The sequence below is a fragment of the Oncorhynchus clarkii genome, chromosome 30 (genome assembly GCF_045791955.1).
Source record: "Oncorhynchus clarkii lewisi isolate Uvic-CL-2024 chromosome 30, UVic_Ocla_1.0, whole genome shotgun sequence".
NCBI lineage: Eukaryota > Metazoa > Chordata > Actinopteri > Salmoniformes > Salmonidae > Oncorhynchus > Oncorhynchus clarkii.
In genome coordinates this window covers 22812029-22833904 of record NC_092176.1, presented here as the reverse complement: position 1 = coordinate 22833904, position 21876 = coordinate 22812029, and the positions used below count along the sequence as shown (strand labels likewise).

Genomic DNA, 21876 nt, shown 5'->3' with positions numbered 1-21876 from the left:
AAACGCTTAATTCCCGCCCATGAGTCATTAATAAAATAACACACCCAATCAAATCCGTTCCTGGTACATGGATAGGTAATTTCATTCCATAACTGAGGTTACCAACAACTAAAGAATGGGTAGTGGCCACGCTACAGCCAATGAAATTGCCTGTCTATCTCATTATGTAACTTTTGTTGTGTCTGGTAGTGTCGTTAAGTAACCCAATATAACATTTTAATCAGATATATTGTCCGAAACTCTTATATTTTACATAACACAATCTAGTCAGATGTAGGCCAAATGTATGATGCTTTATAGGGCAACATGGAAGACTTCAAAGTTATATTTATTTTCATAATGGCACTGGAAGTGTGCAGAGACGTTTTTCCTGTTTCTCCAGTTTTGCCTTTTGTCTGCAGCACCTTCACAAATCAGCTTTGTAACCATGGGATAGCCTGGTCCCAGAATGGTTTGTACTCTTGCCAACTCCATTGCTGGCATTGTTTGTCATGGCCATGAGTGACAGGGAGGTGGCATGAAAGTACAAACAGACTGACACTCAGGCGAGTCAGACCAGAAATAGCAACAGAGAACAGGTGCGGTCCAGTTGTCTAGAACAGTAGCCAAGTGAGCCTGGCACAGATGATAAATGGACTGAATGAAATGTGGAGGGGCTGTTGACTATGATGACATATTATTGTATATTGGTAATGTAAAGGGGGATACCTAGTCAGTTGTACAACTGAATGCATTCAACTGAAATGTGTCTTCCGCATTTAACCCAACCCCTCTGAATCAGAGAGGTGCGGGGGGCTGCCTTAATCGACATCCATATATACACTACCGTTCAAAAGTTTGGGGTCACTTAGAAATGTCCTTGTTTTTAAAAGAAAAGCCATTAAAATAACATCAAATTGATCAGAAATACAGTGTAGACATTGTTAATTGTACATTACTATTTACTATAATTACTATCCAACTTTGTGTGACATTGGCACAATATTTCCCACATTTTCTAACAGCCAAGGTTTAAAGACAATATTGCAAATCTCATAAAGGCCATACCTAGATGTTTGAATTTTCTGTATTTTGCTGTATAGGCCTACCCCTATACAATTTTTCCAGTATGATCTTATCTATTTTCCAAAATGATGATAAAGGCATAATTGTAACTGACACATTGTTGCACATCTTGACTCCATCTGCTTAACCCCGGCACGCCGAAGCCAGAGACGCTATCAATCATGTGCACCGCCACCTCCTGTTCTGTTTACTGTTCTCTGAAGCGGAGCATGATTTCTGGGCGGGGGCTGAGAGACTGACGACAGTGATGCTCAGAACGAGTAGCCATTATTGACTTCACAAATAATTCATTTCAGAAAGAAGGTCTTGTAATATCGGTCGAGGTTTACTGTTTTCATTAACATTTGGCTTATATCACAATACATTTTGTTTTATTTTTTTATTAGTGGGTAGCACAGCCTACATGGATTTATACGGAAAGGTAAGATCTTACCAGCATCTATCTGTATAGTATCCAGGTTTAATGAGGCTATACAGAACTCCAAATACACATAATCATTACATTGATCAAATTCATGTAGTAGACTAAACGCACATTTGGGAAATGTGATATTGTTTATTCTAAAAACAAGCATAGTTTTTGCTAATGCCACAGAGGAAATGTTATAGTTGCCAAAATACTTCATTAGTAAAATGAAAATGGTCACAAAAAGATTTTAAAAAATGTTTATGCAGTCTTCATGTAGTTTGGTGGTTTTCTTGACCTTATCAAGAGTAATGCAGGCCCACAGCTGTTGTCAAAGTGACTGTGTTGTATGCTGAATGATGTAGTCACATCGCTTTAATATTTCAATCTCCTGGAGCGCTTTTTGCATTATGAAGACTACAAGCCCCATATTGTGAACTTTGACGTCGTTGAACGTGCTTACTAAGCTTTCCAACGGTTCAGCTTCGGGAAAACACGGGGACAGCTCCGAGGTACTGAAATTGCCTCGGCTCAAACAGAACTGTCTCCAACAGTAAGAATTTATATAACAACAGCCTGATATATAAACTAGGAAAAGCCACTGACTGACACGAAGCCTTCGAATGAGGTTTGTTTGCTATAATGTCGTCAGATATGTTTTCTACATCATGTCATTTTTTCTAGACTGTGATATAATTTCGGGAAGAACTTGATTGACCTAGGGCGGCTACTATAGATTACAGTGTATTTGCGATTATCCAACATTCTGTGAGGTTGTATCCAATTTAAGAGGGCTACATCTGTGTAGCAAAATGGAAGAGTGTATTTTCGTCGTCATCATAACATTTTAAAATGGAAATTAGCGCATTAAACACCTAAAATGATGTGTCCTTGTATAGCTTATTGCGTAAAGTAAAATTACATTTAGTTTACGAAACATTGTACAGTGTTGTTAATAATGCAATTGTAGACTTGCTTGATGTATAACCGAAAGCATCATTCTTCGTGTAACAGAACAAACAGAACAGGCACATGCTTGACATGGCAGATTGCTGAGGCACAGAGAAAAACATTAAGGCTATTAGGAACAAAGATGTCTGCTGTAGCCTAGTTGTATTTTTGTAGAATGCTGACAAATGATGGCGAATTTTGCAAGAACGATTCAAAATTCCACATTTTGTATTTGCTAGAGTCAGTAATTGGATTGTAGAATTGATTGGCATACCCCTTGATAAATCCAAGCCTAATTGATCAAACACCTTGTGAAGGATCTGACTGATGTTCATTGGCAGGCACATAGATGTGAGGATGTAGAACACAGGTGGACTCTTCAATTCCCCAGGGTGTGTAGTGCTTTTCTGGTTTATTCCACAAAGCCATCTGCTATCAGACACACAGTCTGTGCTTTTAACACCTAACTGAGAGACTGGTGTGTCAATCTGGTCTGAGCATTTCATATTAGTCTTACGTTAATCATAGATACTCCATTTAGTATGAAATGTTACGTTTTGTATGGTATGTATTCATTTTGTGATTGTTCACCACCCATTTCATATGATATATGTTACGAATTACAATTTATATTATATGTTACTGTAACAGTATAACTTTAGACCGTCCCCTCGCCCACACCCGGGCGGGAACCAGGGACTCTCTGCACACATCAACAACAGTTACCCTCGAAGCATCGTTACCCATCGCTCCACAAAAGCTGCGGCCCTTGCAGAGCAAGGGGAACCACTACTTCAGGGTCTCAGAGCAAGCGACATCACCAATTGAAACGTTATTTAGCGCGCACCACCGCTAACTAGCTAGCCGTTTCACATCCATTACACTCACCCCCCTTTTGACCTCCTCCTTTTCCGCAGCAACCAGTGATCCGGGTAACGGCACCAATGTAACAGTATAACTTTAGACCGTCCCCTCGCCCCAACCTGGGCTCGAACCAGGGACCCTCTGCACACATCAACAACAGTCACCCACGAAGCATTGTTACCCATCGCTCCACAAAAGCCACGGCCATTGCAGAGCAAGGGGAACTACTACTTCAAGGTCTCAGAGCAAGTGACGTCACCAATTGAAACGCTATTTAGCGCGCACCACCGCTAACTAGCTAGCCGTTTCACATCCGTTACATTACGAATTTGCCAAATGTACAATATGTTACACATTTGCAAAAGGTAGAATATGTAAACAATTTACAAAACGTATGATATGTTACAAGGTGGCTAATGTTAGCTAGCTGGCTAATATAGCTAGGCTAGGGGTTAGGTTTAGAGGTTAGGGTTAGGGTTAAGGTTAAGGTTAGGATTAAGTTTAGGAGTTAGGTTAAAGGGTAAAGGTTAGGGGAAGGGTTATCTAAAAGGGTTAAGGTTAGGGTTAGGGGAAGGTTTAGCTAACATGCTAAGTAGTTGCAGAGTAGCTAAAAAGTAGTAAGTAGTTGAAAAGTTGATAATTAGCTAAAATGTTAAAGTTTACCCTGATGAGATTCGAACTCACAACCTTTGGGATGCTAGACATTTGAGTAATATGACCAACCACACTACTTTTGTTTTTGCCTTAAGTAGCCCCTGTCCTATGTAACCATACCAAACGTAACATCATATTAATTTGAGTGTCACAGGATTTACGTTAACTATGTTATGTCTAGTCTATGAAACCAGGCTGGGTCTGTGTGTGATTAGTTTAATAATTTATTCTTCTTTTACACGTCCTTGACGTCCCTCCTCCATGCAACATTTCTAAACCTTAAATAGTACCATTTCTAATTCCAATGAGTTGATTTTAAGTTTGTCATGACCTTTTACACTGTGACTCCTGATATTACCAGATGTCTGCCACTCAGGGGACCACTCAAGGGAAGGAGGGTGGGGACCAGAACTTTGATTACATGTTCAAGCTGCTGATCATTGGGAATAGCAGCGTGGGTAAAACCTCCTTCCTTTTCCGCTACGCTGACGACGCCTTCACCTCAGCCTTCGTCAGCACTGTGGGCATCGACTTCAAAGTCAAGACTGTCTACAAGAATGACAAGAGGATCAAATTGCAGATCTGGGTAAGTCTGTCTCTATTATTACTCTACTATTGTAATAGATAATGCCTAATGTAAGTATAGCTTTTCAACTACAGTTTGGACAAATATCAGCTATTCATTCAACTGCAATATTGATCTTATCTTGCCTTGGTTAATGAACAGTAATTTTGATCATTTGATCTAAATACTCAACAGTATTAAGCTCAAAATGTCAATGCCAGTTTTAGTAGATTACCAGTGCTGTAAAATGGCTACATTCAAAACAGTTTAACAATGGCCAGAAAAGCCATTAAGCAGTGCTGAGCTTTTCAAGATGATTCTGCCTTTGCAACCACACTCCAACTTACTTTTTTGCATGACATCATGGAGAAACTCAATATTTTGTATCTCTCATTGAAATCTATTTTGATATCACCAGCGTATTGCCGCTAGCTCATAAGTAGTATGCATATTAGGAGACATCCTGACCTACAGTAGTCATAGGAACTATAGGCTCTTGTTAGAAGTTGCCCGCAGGCACAGATCTAGTTTACATTATCCAACCCTAACATTAACCATTAGAAGGAAAAATACATAAGAGACCATAAATCAGCCTCTAGAGGCAAATTCATTCTTCTCCTACAGGGGCTCGGCATCAGCCTAGAGTAGTCAATCTATTTCAGACATTGTCAGTCTCTCATCATTACAATTATGCACTCTCATTCATTCCCAAGGGGCTCATAACTATTGAAATAATCAGTGTCTTCTCATGTAATTTGTATTCTAGCCTCCCAAGGAGTTTTTGGAGGACTAACCTAACAGTGGGCTAATGGAGGTTCTATTGAACATGAAACAAAAGCCTTTACTAATTATTAAGGGGAGTCTGGAAAAATAAACTCCCCTGTCCAATCTCCCTTTCTTTTAACCGAATGACCCTGGTCTGTAAACCACATTAGACTGTCAATCCATAGCCAGGCCCCTTCCCCTGTCCCCTACTCTTGATCAATAACTATCTAGCACTGTGACAGGTTGTAACTAGATGGCTCACGGTTGGCCAAGCATTCATCCCCTCCATTTCTCCTGAGTAATTTGTTTTCAGAAAACACACTTGTAGTTAAACTTAACAAACATAATTGTTTGCTGCTTCAAATCTTTTTGTCCATTCCTGTTACGGTTACCAAGCAACTGGTATACTGACTTCTACATTGTTATAGATTTCTATGAGCCAACTAGGATCCAGTCACAATTACATTTGAGGTGGCTTGTGCCGCTTATCTGTATGAACAAGACCTAGAGTGATTGAATGCGAGACAGGGCAATGTAGAGAACCGAGACAGGGCAACGTAGAGAACCGAGACAGGGCAACGTAGAGAACCGAGACAGGGCAACGTAGAGAACCGAGACAGATGGATGTGTCATCGTTAGCAGGATGCTTGTATACCTTAGCTGAAGGACATCATCACTGAATAACACTCCTCTCAGACTGTGTGTTCCCCTCCTGTGGTTGGCCGACTTTGCCTAAGGCTCTTTTAATTAGGAGGTTTCGGAGATGGAAGAGTTTGTTTCTGAGCAGCTCTGAGGCATCTAAGGCTTCAGTTTAAAGCCTTCTTCCTCCAAACACCCACTCTTTCTCTCTCTTAGAGAGGCAATGCTGTTCGCTGTCATATTTACTGTCTGTTCCACCAATTCATTGGTCCCAGACAGTACTGTAGCAGTTAATCAGCTGATTTGCATGGGACACAAATCACACACACTTTATCAGGAAGCAGAAAAGCAGGGTTGAATGTAAACAGTTTAAATTCTGAGTAATAAGGGTAATTGTTTTTTGTCAGTGAAGGAAAGACAAGCAGGTTCTAACAGAGGCAGAATTGCCAGAGAAAGCATTCAAATGAATAGCTCTAGGTTGTCTAATTGGGCGTTTTGAGAGAACTGTTCCTTCAGTGGTCATTTTATAATAATGGATGATGTCCTTGTTGGATTTACAATATTAATATACACGTGAAATAGTGTCATAGTCATTTGCAAATACAGTTACGTTTACTGGTTATAGTTTTATGTATTATCATAGTCATGTTTGAGTACTGTACTATTCCTGACGAGCCACAGTATACCAGAATTGACCAGTAAGATTCAATCCCTACTGTCACTCTGCACTGACTGTACTAAATGGTCTGTCCATTTCTTGGGCTTATTCACACTGGGGTCCATGGTGATGCATAAACACACTCAGTCAGGTAGTTTCTAATGGAACTCCTGTTCACTGAACTCAGCAGGATTTTTCTGTCTTGCTGTGTCTTTTAGCTAAGAACAAGCAAAGCTGCACACTCAAATAACCCAGAGATAAAAAGGGTCATCGTCAGGCACTTTGCCCTGAATCGATAGTGTAATGAAGTGTGTGGATGCATACAGTATGTCCTCAGTATTCAGCCAAGAGGAAAGTCAGCAGTCAAAGCATTGTCTAGATTCATGTTTAATGTAAAGTAATGTCACAGTCTGCCAAACAAGAGAACCATAAGCACAATGTGTGAAAAAGGCTCAAATGATTTCCTTTCAAAACATTATATAGGACTCAGTAATTACATAGGCCTACTGTGCATATTGTATTGTACAAAAAATAACACACACACACCTGTACACCCTCATGCATGTGTATATGTAGGTGCACATACAATACATCAATGTGTTAGTGTGTATTATTGTGGGTTTCCATTGCTCAGCCCAGCTGCTGTATGAAGGAGATGGAGGGAGGCAGCCTTTGAGCTGTGTGTGCTTTTGAAGGTCAGAGATGTCCTCTGGCTACCACACAGACATAATTATAGCCATATTCACAGAGCAGAGCAGGCCTCTCTGGAGCTAATGTAACCCAGCACTGTTTTGGCTTAGAATCCCCTACAGAACACAGATGACAGATAGTTTTAGTGTTTTCGCAAAAGGACAGTGGGATTTTGACCCCTCCAACGACCTACTTCAAACATGAGTTGGAAATCAGACAAAATGGCCATTTGCCATTTTCCTTTTGATGAATCAGACAGTCTGCTACATGACTGATATGCTATCTAGAGTACCAGCTATGACAATCAATAGCCCCTATACAATATGTTTACTGTAAGCCCATAGACATGACATAATACAATATGGCACTTCCAGTAGGCCTCAGCCACCACAGTGGCTTTACTGGGAAGACTTGAACCTCTAGAATCTGTGAATATCAATGACAGCCATGCAGCATACATGATAATCATAGCCAGCCAAACCAGTCAGCGATGCATTATGCATATGATAATCACAACCAGCCAAACCGGTCCAGAATAAATACACACATGAAGGATGGGAGACTTTCGCTGTGACTAACTGTTAGTTATCTGTGTGACTGTGCATGTGTGTGTGTGTCTGTGTGTCTGTGTGTGCATGCATGTGCATTTGTTTGTGACCAACAATAATAATGTTCTGTATCGCTCCAGGACACGGCGGGGCAGGAGCGGTACCGGACCATCACCACTGCTTACTACCGCGGAGCCATGGGCTTCATCCTTATGTATGACATCACAAACGAGGAGTCCTTCCATTGTGTGCAGGACTGGTGAGTTTTACTGGGGTACAAAACATTTTCACCCTCTCTAGGAGGAAAACGAGTGCCGAATAGCATACGTTTCTTTTCTCATCGAAAACCAATACGTACCAGCAATACATCTTTCATCAGCACGTTGGTAAGACTGCAATGTTGTGTCAGTACATCATGCATCATGAAATACACGAGGGAAGGAAGTAACTTCAGATGCCAGGTTATGTTATGGATTAAGTACTGTTTATCTTAACCACATTCTCAGAAAGACTACTTATCTTTATGGACAAGGACAACAGAAGAGGTGTGTTGTTGTTGGGTTGTATTGAGATAGGATGAGTATAAGATTTCTCCCTGTGAAGAAACAGACCCAAATAGCTGACCTTCATCCCTTTCTGTATCTCCTTATCTAAGCGTATTGATTAGAGCGCTTGCTGTCAGAGAGCCACTAGCCCACCTGTGTGGGGGTCCCTGGGAAGGTCGGGCAAAGTCATGAATCGCTGTCTTTGTAAACCACACAAGCTATTTCCATCTGAATACTGAATACCTACACTAACCTGTACTGTGTGTTTCCTGTACCCTGGATTCAACATGATTTATTCAGGACTAGAAATAAGAACACAAGAGGAGTCTATTTCATCAGTCACAAACAATAGGTTTCTGGGATAAAGTCTACCAGAAGGTTTTGATGGATGCACTTGACAAAACCATGAACTGTCTCAAGGTGAAACAAAAAGAGTGTTGGCATTGTGTGTGGGGCATACTGTGTAGAAATGAGACTGGTTAAACATCTCTGTTCACTGTGGTTGTGTACATGTAATATGAACAAAAATATAAAAATATAAAGACGCAACAATTTCAACAATTTTACTGAGTTACAGTTCATATAAGGAAATCAGTCATCTGAAATAAATTCTTTAGGCCCTGATCTATGGATTTCACATGACTGGGCAGGGGCGCAGCCTTGGGTGAGCCTGGGAGGGCATAAGCCCACCCACTGGGGAGCCAGGTCCAGCCAATCAGAATGAGTTTTTCCACAGAAAAGGGATTTATTACAGATAGAAATACTCCTCAGTTTCATCAGCTGTCCGGGAGGCTGGTCTCCGACAATCCCGCAGGTGAAGAAGCTGGATGTGGAGTTCCTGAGCTGGCATGGCTACACGTGGTCTGCGGTGGTGATGCCTGTTGGATGTACTGCCAAATTCTCTACAACAGCATTGGAGTCAGCTTATGGTAGATAAATGAACATTAAATTATCTGGCAACAGCTCTGTAGGACATTCCTGCAGTCAGCATGCCAATTGCTTGCTCCCTCAAAACTTGAGACATCTGTGGCATTGTGTTGTGTGACAAAACTGCACATTTTAGAGTGGCCTTTTATTGTCCCCAGCACAAGGTACACCTGTGTAATAATCATGCCGGTTAATCAGCTTCTTGATATGCCACATCTGTCATGTACAGTGCCTTGCGAAAGTATTCGGCCCCCTTGAACTTTGCGACCTTTTGCCACATTTCAGGCTTCAAACATAAAGATATAAAACTGTATTTTTTTTGTGAAGAATCAACAACAAGTGGGACACAATCATGAAGTGGAACGACATTTATTGGATATTTCAAACTTTTTTAACAAATCAAAAACTGAAAAATTGGCCGTGCAAAATTATTCAGCCCCTTTACTTTCAGTGCAGCAAACTCTCTCCGGAAGTTCAGTGAGGATCTCTGAATGATCCAATGTTGACCTAAATGACTAATGATGATAAATACAATCCACCTGTGTGTAATCAAGTCTCCGTATAAATGCACCTGCACTGTGATAGTCTCAGAGGTCCGTTAAAAGCGCAGAGAGCATCATGAAGAACAAGGAACACACCAGGCAGGTCCGAGATACTGTTGTGAAGAAGTTTAAAGCCGGATTTGGATACAAAAAGATTTCCCAAACTTTAAACATCCCAAGGAGCACTGTGCAAGCGATAATATTGAAATGGAAGGAGTATCAGACCACTGCAAATCTACCAAGACCTGGCCGTCCCTCTAAACTTTCAGCTCATACAAGGAGAAGACTGATCAGAGATGCAGCCAAGAGGCCCATGATCACTCTGGATGAACTGCAGAGATCTACAGCTGAGGTGGGAGACTCTGTTCATAGGACAACAATCAGTCGTATATTGCACAAATCTGGCCTTTATGGAATAGTGGCAAGAAGAAAGCCATTTCTTAAAGATATCCATAAAAAGTGTAGTTTAAAGTTTGCCACAAGCCACCTGGGAGACACACCAAACATGTAGAAGAAGGTGCTCTGGTCAGATGAAACCAAAATTGAACTTTTTGGCAACAATGCAAAACGTTATGTTTGGCGTAAAAGCAACACAGCTGAACACACCATCCCCACTGTCAAACATGGTGGTGGCAGCATCATGGTTTGGGCCTGCTTTTCTTCAGCAGGGACAGGGAAGATGGTTAAAATTGATGGGAAGATGGATGGAGCCAAATACAGGACCATTCTGGAAAAAAACCTGATGGAGTCTGCAAAAGACCTGAGACTGGGACGGAGATTTGTCTTCCAACAAGACAATGATCCAAAACATAAAGCAAAATCTACAATGGAATGGTTCAAAAATAAACATATCCAGGTGTTAGAATGGCCAAGTCAAAGTCCAGACCTGAATCCAATCGAGAATCTGTGGAAAGAACTGAAAACTGCTGTTCACAAATGCTCTCCATCCAACCTCACTGAGCTCGAGCTGTTTTGCAAGGAGGAATGGCAAAAAATGTCAGTCTCTCGATGTGCAAAACTGATAGAGACATACCCCAAGCGACTTACAGCTGTAATCGCAGCAAAAGGTGGCGCTACAAAGTATTAACTTAAGGGGGCTGAATAATTTTGCACGCCCAATTTTTCAGTTTTTGATTTGTTAAAAAAGTTTGAAATATCCAATAAATGTCGTTCCACTTCATGATTGTGTCCCACTTGTTGTTGATTCTTCACAAAAAAATACAGTTTTATATCTTTATGTTTAAAGCCTGAAATGTGGCAAAAGGTCGCAAAGTTCAAGGGGGCCGAATACTTTCGCAAGGCACTGTAGATGGATTATCTTGGCAAAGGAGAAATTCTCATTAACAGGGATGTAAACAAATGTGTGCACAACATTTGAGTGAAAACAAGCTTTTTGTGCATATGGAACATTTCTGGGATCTTTTATTTCAGCTCATGAAACATGGGACCAACACTTTACATGCGTTTATATTTTTTGTTTAGTTTTAGTTACAGTAGCTAATGACTGGTATTATCCTGGAGCTGTTCAAATCAGTGAGCTTTTTCTCTAGACCAGGTATTCCCAAACTGGGGTACGCAATGCCGTCGGCGGCACACCAAATAAAAATGTGATTCACTTTTTTTTTTTTTTACATTTCTTCACATTTTCTTATTTCTCTGTGATGTGTTTCTTTATTTCCGTGTTTTGGCCGGGTATGGTTCTCAATTAGGGACAGCTGTCTATCGTTGTAAAACGATAAAACGACTCGCTAAGGTCAGGCCGTGACACAAATCGCGCTGTTAAGACACTGATGCCCTTTGCAACCACGTACCTATGTGAGAGTGGATTCTCGGCCCTCACTAGCATGATAACAAAATACTGGCACAGACTGTGTATGGAAAAATAATGAGACTCTCTTTAATACAACCCAACATTGCAGAGTTATGTGTATCCTTTCAATTCACAATTTTTGATGAACAAATAAGGTTTTATATTTAAGATGGCTAAATAAAGAGCAAAATTATTGATTATTATTATATTATTATTTTTGCCCTGGTCCTATCAGAGTTCTTTGTCACTTCCCACGAGCCGGGTTGTGACAAAAACTCACACTCATTCTTAGGTTTAATAAATGTATCTTATAGTGTGTGTGTGGCAGGCTTACAATGATGGCAAAAGACAACATTTGAGAGTGAGCTGACCCTGGTGCTAGAGGGGGTATGCAGCTGGAGGTTGAATGGATATAAAACGTTTGGGAACCACTGCTCTAGAGCATAGAGCAGACAGAGCACAACAATGCTTTATCATTCTATCCAACAACCTAAACATACTTCTTCTAATGGTAGGTTTTTATTCCATTCTCTATTATTCTTCCTGGTTACAAGGTTTAGGGCAAAGATGCATTGTTTCCATGGCAACGGCTCCTTCCCTGCCAGGCTTTATGTGAATGAGCTCGTGTCCTGACACAAACTAATTTCCTGTGTATGACGCAGTTGTCTCCTAATAGGGACGAAGGCACGCCTATGCTCTTCACAGAAATAGACACTGCTGCACCTCTCCTCTCCTCTCCTCTCCTGGTTATTGATAATTGAAACACATAACTAATAATTGTGAGAGATAAACATAGACATCGGTAATCATTTTGACACTAAATATAGGATAACCTAGAGGTCAATTATATGTAAACATTTAATGCAAACCCCGGTTCAGAAAAGCTGTTTTTTACTGGGATGTCATTTTGTGTTATAGCAGTCAATAGCCAGATGTGAATTTACCTATATCTCAACTCCTATGACCAGTCTGATCTGGACTGAGCAGTGCTGACATCACAGTACATTATTGTGTTCCGCTGGTGCTCTGGCCTTCTTTCTGTGTGGCCACAGGGGAAATGTGTTCCTGAAATGTTTCTCCCAGATTCCAGTCCTACTGTAGCACCTCATCGTCCTGATCTGATGATATAGGAGGTGTGTTGTTTTCACTGTATCAGCTTATCACATATAGCGTCTAGTAGATAGATGCAGTGCTCTGTTTTGAGTTTTAGTTCCTGTTTTTTTCTGTTCATGTGTGTGTGTGTGTGTATGTGCATGTGCAGGTCGACCCAGATTAAGACCTATTCGTGGGACAACGCCCAGGTGGTGTTGGCTGGGAACAAATGTGACATGCAGGAGGAGAGGGTGGTGGCTGCAGACAGTGGGAGACAACTGGCAGAACAACTGGGTGAGCTGCTGTCATTTCATTGATCAGGGACACTTTATATAAGCAGAGATAAAAGAATGAACACATTGAAACATCAACAGTCAGATAGATACGAAGATCTATAATGCTTCAGCTCATACTGATTCGCAGCACCAGTGCCTACATGGGCTTCTGTAAGTCCATTGACTTATTGTAAGCATGACCTACAGTATTTGACAGCCTTACATTTCCACTAAGACATTACGTCAAGAGATTTCTGAATGTGGATAATTTACTTCTTGTAAACATCACCAACAATATATTATTCTGTCTCTCTATCCCTTCACAGGTTTTGAGTTCTTTGAGACAAGTGCCAAGGACAACATCAACGTCAAGCAGACCTTCGAGCGCCTCGTTGACATCATCTGTGACAGGATGTCCGAAAGCCTGGACACTGACACCGCCGTTACCATGGGAACACCCAGCGCCAAACTGACAGACAGCGCCCCGCCCCTCCAGCAGCCCGCCTGCAACTGTTAGTGGCTCCTCTCAGTTACTGTGTTGCCAAGATACCCAGTCCCTTAGATGTAGTCTGCATCCCAAATTACATCCTATTACCTATTTCAGAGTTTCTTAAACTATGGGTTGGGACGCAAAATGGGGCCTGGGCATGTGAGAGGTGAGTCGCATTATAGAATACATCTATAATCACACACAATTTCTTCTTAATATGAGTCGTTGGAGGACGATTTGGTTCACGGGATGATGGTACATTTTTTATTTGGGTCTCGAGCTGGAAAAGTTTAAGAACCCCTGCCTTATATAATGCACTACTTGAGCAGGACCCACATAGTGCTCTTGTCAAAAGTAGTTCACTATGTAGGGAATAGGGTGCTATTTTGGATACAGACAGTCTTAAAGGTACAATGCTGATATTTTTAAAATCTTAATATCATATAATTTCTGGGTAACAATAAAATACCTTACTGTTATTGTTTTCAATTAAAATGGTAAAAAATAAACAAAATTGCTTCTTAGCAAAGAGCAATTTCTCAAGCAAGAATTTTGCTATGGCAAGTGGTCTTGGGAGTGGTCTGAGTGGGGAGGGGACAACTGAAAACTAGCTGTTATTGGCAGAGAGGTTTGGAACTCTCTTTCTTATTGGTCTATTTCCTAATTTAACGCCTGGTGTTGTCAATAGGCAGGCCAAAACTCCATTCCACCAAAACAGGCTGAAATTTCAGGCGGCCTTTTCAAACTGCTCTTACACTAAAAGGGCATTATCATAATTTACACAGTCACAGTATTATTCCAACCTCATAGTATGGAAATATATATAAAACACAGGAAATCACATGTTTTACTGTACTGGGCCTTTAAAGCAGGGGTGCACAACTAAAGTCCTGGATGGCTGCTGTGAAGGCTGACTTTCCTCCTTGCCTTTTAGTCAGACATTGACCAGTGTAGCTGCTGTAGGTGCACTGTCTGGCCAATCAGTGACAGTAGTTGATCAATTAAGTGCCAGGATGGAAGGAAAACCAGCAGGACTTAATCCCTAGTGGACTGGAGTTGTTCACACTTGTCTTTCTGTATCCTGCACTGTAACAGAAAACTGTAATTTATTCAGTCATTTTGAGTATGATCATTGGTAAAATACTCTGAAACGTTTTACTACAGCATACTGTATATTATGGTACATTGTGGGAAAACGTTTTGGTCGGAGAAGTCATTGCTTTGTTTCGAATGGTACTGTAATTCCCCCCCACAGAATACAGCACCATACCGTATCTTTTGAGGGCCAAAAACCTTTTGACCACTAATGGGTGCATGGTATTGTTGTGCATCTCAAAAAGGATATTTTTGTTTTTGTTTCACTGTTGAATCAGTCCCTAAATGTTCTGCATGTCAGCATTCAAGTTTTCAAGATATTGAAAACGCATCATACTGTGACACTTTCGGTATTTTGAAAGTTCTTTATCTTGAAAACTTGATTGCTGACATGCAAAAAAACAAGGGACTGTATCATCGGTGGACTAATGAAAAACATACAGAAAGGTAATATTCCCTTGAGGCTTGCACCTGCATGTGAGAATGCTGTACCAATTTGACTGCTATGTGGTGATAGTGACCCATTCATTCATAATGTATAGTGGACAGATTAGAGTGGCAGCAAGTCAAACCTTGTTGCCAGGTCCTTTTGGTCTGTTTTGCCCTGTAGTCGCTGTCAGTTTGGAAACCTTGGTTAAGGCCTCTAGATGGGCAAGTGATACAAAACACCAAATATGAATTAATATGATATAATGTGTAAACACTTTACATAGCAGCCAACTTGCTTGCACCACTCCCTTGTAATTACAGTAAAATACTGTAAAGTACAAACCCCTCCCCTCAATGAATTTCATTAATCCATTCATTAATTTTGCTTACGGTAGAATTAACTTTTTTGTAGTATAATAGGGTACATTTTACAGTATTGTACTGTATGCGTCATTACCAAGTACTTGCATTGATACCGTATTTATATAATAGTAGGTGTACTGTAATATGAAATACAGAATTAGACTTGCCACTGAGCTGCCTGTAAGTTACTGTCAAATTCACAGCAACTCCTTTACAGTGTGGTGTGTTATCCGACCGCTTTTATCATTAAACATCAATGGCAATCAACTAGCCTTGGTGCCAGTTTGTTTCTGCTCTCTTGCCAACTCTTTATGGTATTGTGGAGTTGGCAAGAGCACAGATCAGTGACCAGGCTAGCAATCAATGTATGTCCCTCTCCATAGCTGTGTTGAGGAACAGATACACACTTCACACCTTTACCTGGAAACACAGAGGGTCTGAGTCGATGGAGGCCTATTATAGTGTGGCTGATAATAGGACATTACAAACATACATTATTCTCTTTAGCTTACCATACAATATTCACAAAAATGATGCTCGTAAAGGCTTTTTGAATTCAATGTGTGGTCAATGCATGTACTGCACAGTATCTTTCCAGCTGGCTTCAAAGACTTGTTATCAATTGTAATTCTGTGAGGAGAACCCATAGCTGTCACTGTTTTTACTGTCCATCGTAAAACCTGCCGGACACACAGTTATATTCAGTGCTTTCATTTATTTATCCTTCTATTTATGTATTTATTTTATTTTGTATGTATTGTTGTTACATAGTCTTCTGCCACAGCCAAACTATATCATTAAGTGTACTGTATACAAACTGGTAGGTAATAGTGATTTCTGTTTGCAGTTTGTGTGTGCGTGCGTGACCGTGTGCCTGTGTGTTTTAGGAAAAATTAATGAGTGTGGCTGTGTGAGTACTTTCAATCATCTACCTTGGATAAAAACAAATGTGGCCTTTTAGTATTTCCAACATGGCCTCTTCTCCTTTGTGCTCACCTGCCACATTTATTTCATATTTAATGAATATACTATACATGCATTGTGTCTATGTGAGTACTGTATTATACTGTACATGTGTTTTGTAGTAGTAGTCCTGATGTGTGATCTGATGAGTGTCTGCATTTCTGCTAAACTGAATAGATCCTCTTTTCCTAGCCTTAATAAGAATAATACAAGTGTGATGTCAAATAGCCAATAACCTAAGTTGTGTTTTTATACCCAGACCCTTACATTTAGCTTTACCCAAACAATAAACCCTTCCCTCATTTCCAGCAGATTGACATTTCTTGTTTTGAATCTTGCCCTGGAGGCAGAACTGAGTGGTTTCTGCTAGATAGGCCAGCTGCAAAGTCAAAATGGTCTATGTTGTAGAAATGTATGAAAACAAACATGTGATTTTTGGTCTTAATTTAAGGTTAGGGTTAGGCATTAGGCTTAGCAATGTGGTTAAGGTTAGGGTTAAGGTAAGTTTAAAATCAGATTTTATGAATTTGTGGCTGTGCCACCTAGTGACCACTCTGCAGAGCTGCCTCCAGTACATTATTTATGTCAATAAATACCAACCTGCTCATTTCCACTTCTCAAGAGAAATGAAAACATATAATTCACAAATTAAACACAGCCAAGATATGATATGTTATGACCGATGGATACTGAAGCCATGATAGATAGTCTGTCTGACTGGATAAACAGCAATATTCTATGAAACAGACAAAACATCCATATTTCATATACCTGCTCCAGTATATGGGTTCCCTTTTATAAGAAACTAGTGCACCTTTTCCACATCCCTGACCAGCTTAGGGATCATGTTATTATTGTCACTCCATCCTTGGCTGAAGCAAATTGTCCTTTACATCGAGAATGTCCTGTAAATCCCAGTAAAGATAATCTCTTCTATATATTAAGTGAATAGTTACATTGATCCTTTAGCTACAAATTACCTAGAAACAGAATAGTAAAAATATGTAATTGTGCAAAAAACTGGCTGTAGTTTGTTTTGTGCCGTCTAGAGTTTCTGCATAGAAAAATGAAGGTTCAGAAAAGTTGCATGAAGACATTGAATTATCTATATTTCTATCTATAAAGGTGTATATTGTCTATGTTTAAGTGCATCCTCATAGCTTTGTCTGTGGGGTGCAATGGGCCAACAAGTGCAATATTCTATGAATGATTTCCTATACATAGTACTCCTAGTAGTTATACCTGCAGTAGAGTGACTGTTCTAATGTTCTTGTTGTACTGTATGGCACTGCAAGCATCACACACACTAAATATGTGCTTTATCTGGGATTCGCTGTGAGGTGAAGTTGTGTGTGTGTGTGTGTGTGTGTGTGTGTGTGTGTGTGTGTGTGTGTGTGTGTGTGTGTGTGTGTGTGTGTGTGTGTGTGTGTGTGTGTGTGTGTGTGTGTGTGTGTGTGTGTGTGTGTGTGTGTGTGTGTTACTTATTGTACGTGTTGACCTTTTCTACTGATGTATTCATGTACTACTTATTATATACTGTTCTTGTTAGCTAACTGTTGGTGAACTCGTACGATACGTCAAGATGCAGTGTTGTGAAAGATAGTCAGGGAAATTAGTATGTCGTACTGATATTAAGTCTATGTGATAAAAAAGGGAAACATCTCAACTCAAACATGATGTCTGTGTGAGACATTATTATTTACCTGTACATCAATAATAGGCATTATCCTGCTGAGTTTGAGACCACTGACATCGCTCCAGTCAAATCCCCTGTCATCAACTTCTTCATCTGTGATCATGTACAGTATATTCATGACTGCCCCTGGCCGGTGAAAAGCCACTTCAACATGTCATTACTGATGAAGGCTTAAGATGATAATAATGAATAACAATAATAATAATAATTATTATTATTCATTGTACTTATGAAGTGCTTTTAAAGAACTTGAAGAGGCTTTACATGAAACTATAGTACACTCACGCTCTGGTCACCTCATTAAAGTGTGGACTGATATTAAACTGGATATACTATTTGTACCTTTAAGTGCAAGCAATGTACAAACTATGTTTTTGAGATGATAGGAAATAAACAAATTGTACTCATGTCATGTGTGTATTGTGTTTGTGTGTGGAGATCCATTCGCTACCTCTTGAGATCGGTGTTCAGCTTGTCAGTGTTTTTGTGTGTGGAGATCCATTCGCTCCCTCTTGAGATCGGTGTTCAGCTTGTCAGTGTGTTTGTGTGTGGAGATCCATTCGCTCCCTCTTGAGATCGGTGTTCAGCTTGTCAGTGTGTTTGTGTGTGGAGATCCATTCGCTCCCTCTTGAGATCGGTGTTCAGCTTGTCAGTGTGTTTGTGTGTGGAGATCCATTCGCTCCCTCTTGAGATCGGTGTTCAGCTTGTCAGTGTGTTTGTGTGTGGAGATCCATTCGCTCCCTCTTGAGATCGGTGTTCAGCTTGTCAGTGTGTTTGTGTGTGGAGATCCATTGGCTCCCTCTTGAGATCGGTGTTCAGCTTGTCAGTGTGATCACTCTATTTCTAGAGAAAGTATGCCTCCTAAGGGACAAACTGGGGAAGTTAATATTTTACAAGTTCTACCCATTCAAGAAGAATTCAGCTGGTTTTGCTGCCCGTGTCCTGTATCACCTAACCTTGGCAAACTGAGAAAATGATTATTCTATGCATAACATAGGGTTATGGATATGACCATGGGTTGAGGTCAAGGAAAGGATTAGGGTTGTGATTGAGGCTAAGGTATGGGTTGAACAAGGATGTGAAAATGAAGCTAGGGTTAAAGTTAGGGTTGTGATTGAGGCTAAGGTATGGGTTGAACAAGGATGTGAAAATGAAGCTAGGGTTAAAGTTAGGTTTGTGATTGAGGCTAGGGTATGGGTTGAACAGGGATGTGAACATGGAACTAAGGCTAGGGTTTTGGCTACTTTTGAACCGGGGTGTGGACACGAAAGTAGGTTCAGGCTAGGATTAGGGTTGAACCGGGGTGTGGACATGAAGCTAGGGTTAGAGTTAGTGTTGTTGTGTTTGAGGCTAGGTTGAACTCTAACCCTCTACCCTGACTCTAACCCAAGCTTCATGCCCACCTCCCAGTTCAACCTAACCCTAACCCTAGCCCAAACTATAAACAAAACCCTAACCTCATGTGGTTTTGGTAATGTCCATTTTCACCACTAGAGGCCTGGCTTTCTCCACATACATCTAGTCTGGAATCAAACATGTACAGGCCGGGACAAGTGCTCCAGAAGTCCTCTTAGCACTGATCCAGACTACCCAAGCCTAAATCCTAACCTTATGGATGGACTAGGACATACACTATATATACAAACGTATGTGGACATCCCTTCAAATTAGTGGATTCGGCCATTTCAGCCACACCTGTTGCTGACAGGTGTATAAAATCGCGCATACAGCCATGCAATCTCCATAGACAAACATTGGCAGTAGAATGACCTTACTGAAGAGCTCAGTGACTTTCAATGTGGCACCTTCATAGGATGCCACCCTTCTAACAAGTCAGTTCATCAAATGTCTACCCTGCTAGAGCTGCCCCGGTCAGTTTTAAGTGCTGTTATTGTGAATTGGAAATGTCTAGGAACAACAACGGCTCTGCTGCGAAGTGGTAGGCCACACAAGCTCACAGAACGGAACCGCCGAGTGCTGAAGCGAGTAGCTCGTAAAAAACATCTGTCCTCAGTTGCAACACTCACTAACGAGTTCCAAACTGCCTCTGGAAGCAACGTCAGCACAAAACTGTTAGTCGGGAGTTTGGGTTTCCATGGCCGAGCAACCACACACAAGCCTAAGATCACCATGCGCAATGCCAAGCATAGGCTGGAGTGGTGTAAAGCTCGCCGCCCTTGGACTCTGGAGCAGTGGAAACGCGTTCTCCGGAGTGATGGATCACACTTCACCATCTGTCAGTCCGACGGACAAATCTGGGTTTGACGAATGCCAGGAGAACATTACCTGCCCGAATGCATATTGCCAACTGTAAAGTTTGGTGGATGAGGATTAATGGTCTGGGGCAGTTTTTCATGGTTTCATCCTTAGTTCCAGTGAAGGGAAATCTTAACACTACAGCTTACAATGACATTCTAGACGATTCTATGCTTCCAAATTTGTGGCAACAGTTTGGGGAAGGCCTTTTCCTGTTTCAGCATGAGAATGGCCCCGTGCACAAAGAGAGGTCCATGCAGAAATGGTTTGTCGAGATCGGTGTGGAAGAACTTGATTGGCCAGCACAGAGCCCTGACCTCAATCCCATCAAACACCTTTGGGATAGATTGAAACGCCGACTGCGAGCCAGGCCTAATCGCCTAACATCGCTAACATCAAAAATCAAAATAAAATTTGATTTGACATCAGTGCCCGACCTCACTAATGTTCTTGTGGCTGAATGGAAACAAGTCCCTGCAACAATGTTCCAACGTCTAGTGGGAAGCCTTCCAAGAAGAGTGGAGGCTGTTACAAAAGCAAAGGGGGACCAACTCCATATTAATACCCATGATTTTGGAATGAGATGTTTGACGAGCAGGTGTCCACATGGTTTTGGTCAGGTAGTGTACTACGTAGATGGACCCAAAGAAGCTACACAGGTGGAAGACACTTCACTGCCCAGAGTAAAAAAACTGACACCATCTGATACCTTCTAGCTCAGACAGAAAGACAGACAGACAGACAGACTACAGACTTTAGAAAATGCATGAACAGTGGAGTTGTTTATTCTTGACATCTCAGCTTGAGCCTTTCTTCAGAATATTTCCGATTTGATGGCTAGAGTTGGCTAAAGCAACACAGCTGGCACCCTGGCTATTGCTAGTTTTATTGCTTGTTGGAAAAGTTACATTACAGGTGTTAGATCCACTTAAGTCTTTAAGCATTGATACTTGGTCTATAATACATATTTTAATGTCTCTAGTAAACAACAGTCAGCAGAACTGGCTTCATGAAAAAAACTCATCCCAGAACTATGCTAAGAACTTGGGAACTCTGCTTTGGAGAAAAGCAAGGCTGGAAGAGAGGAATTTGTGACAGACTTGAGCTCCATATTTAGCCACACGGGGGCAACAGTGTCCAATTTATCAGGGAAACCCAGTTGCCAGTACGTAAATTCCCTGGCATTTGCAGCCCAGTAATAATGCTTAAAGATGGGTAGACCTAAACCTAAATGGCCTTTTGCAAGTGGGTTTTACGAATACGGTGGTTTCTGTAATCCCAGACAATTTAGAAGAAAAATTGGGAGATTCTAGCAAAGATAAAGGAACCTGGCGAGAAAACATTATGCCATTAATGCGCCCCATCATAGAAAGAGACAATATTCTCCAGCTCTCTGTTTGGTTTAGTTTGCAACCAGTTCACTGTAGTTTCGCTTGAAGATGAGCTTTGGATTTCTAGGTATTTATAGTCCCAGGTAAATTAAGTGGTCATGCACCACTTTAAATGTTATCCTCTCTAGCTCACTTGTAAAATTATCAGCGATTACCGAGATCACATTTTTCCTGATTTATTGAATAGCCAAATCGTT

At 40.9% G+C, this 21876-nt stretch overlaps 1 protein-coding gene across 2 annotated transcripts; it reads left to right on the top strand.

The window, feature by feature from the left end:
• The first annotated feature begins 1302 nt into the window (after nucleotides 1–1302).
• On the top strand, nucleotides 1303–17734 carry LOC139389817 (RAB3C, member RAS oncogene family). Of its 2 annotated transcripts, none has more exons than XM_071136779.1 (5): nucleotides 1303–1486; nucleotides 4302–4526; nucleotides 7946–8064; nucleotides 12891–13015; nucleotides 13323–17734. In XM_071136779.1, the coding sequence occupies exons 1-5, from the start codon at nucleotides 1469–1471 to the stop codon at nucleotides 13511–13513; spliced, it is 678 nt and encodes a 225-aa protein (XP_070992880.1). In that variant the 5' UTR covers nucleotides 1303–1468; the 3' UTR covers nucleotides 13514–17734. The 2 variants fall into 2 exon arrangements, with proteins under 2 accessions (XP_070992880.1, XP_070992881.1); XM_071136780.1 differs by lacking the exon at nucleotides 1303–1486 and adding an exon at nucleotides 1993–2099 and having other exon boundaries at nucleotides 13323–15035.
• The last annotated feature ends 4142 nt before the right edge of the window (nucleotides 17735–21876 follow it).

Coding starts and splice junctions, on each gene's coding strand:
- LOC139389817 (XM_071136779.1), top strand. Junction 4,527..7,945: donor GGATCAAATTGCAGATCTGG/GTAAGTCTGTCT, acceptor GTATCGCTCCAG/GACACGGCGGGGCAGGAGCG. Junction 8,065..12,890: donor TTCCATTGTGTGCAGGACTG/GTGAGTTTTACT, acceptor GTGCATGTGCAG/GTCGACCCAGATTAAGACCT.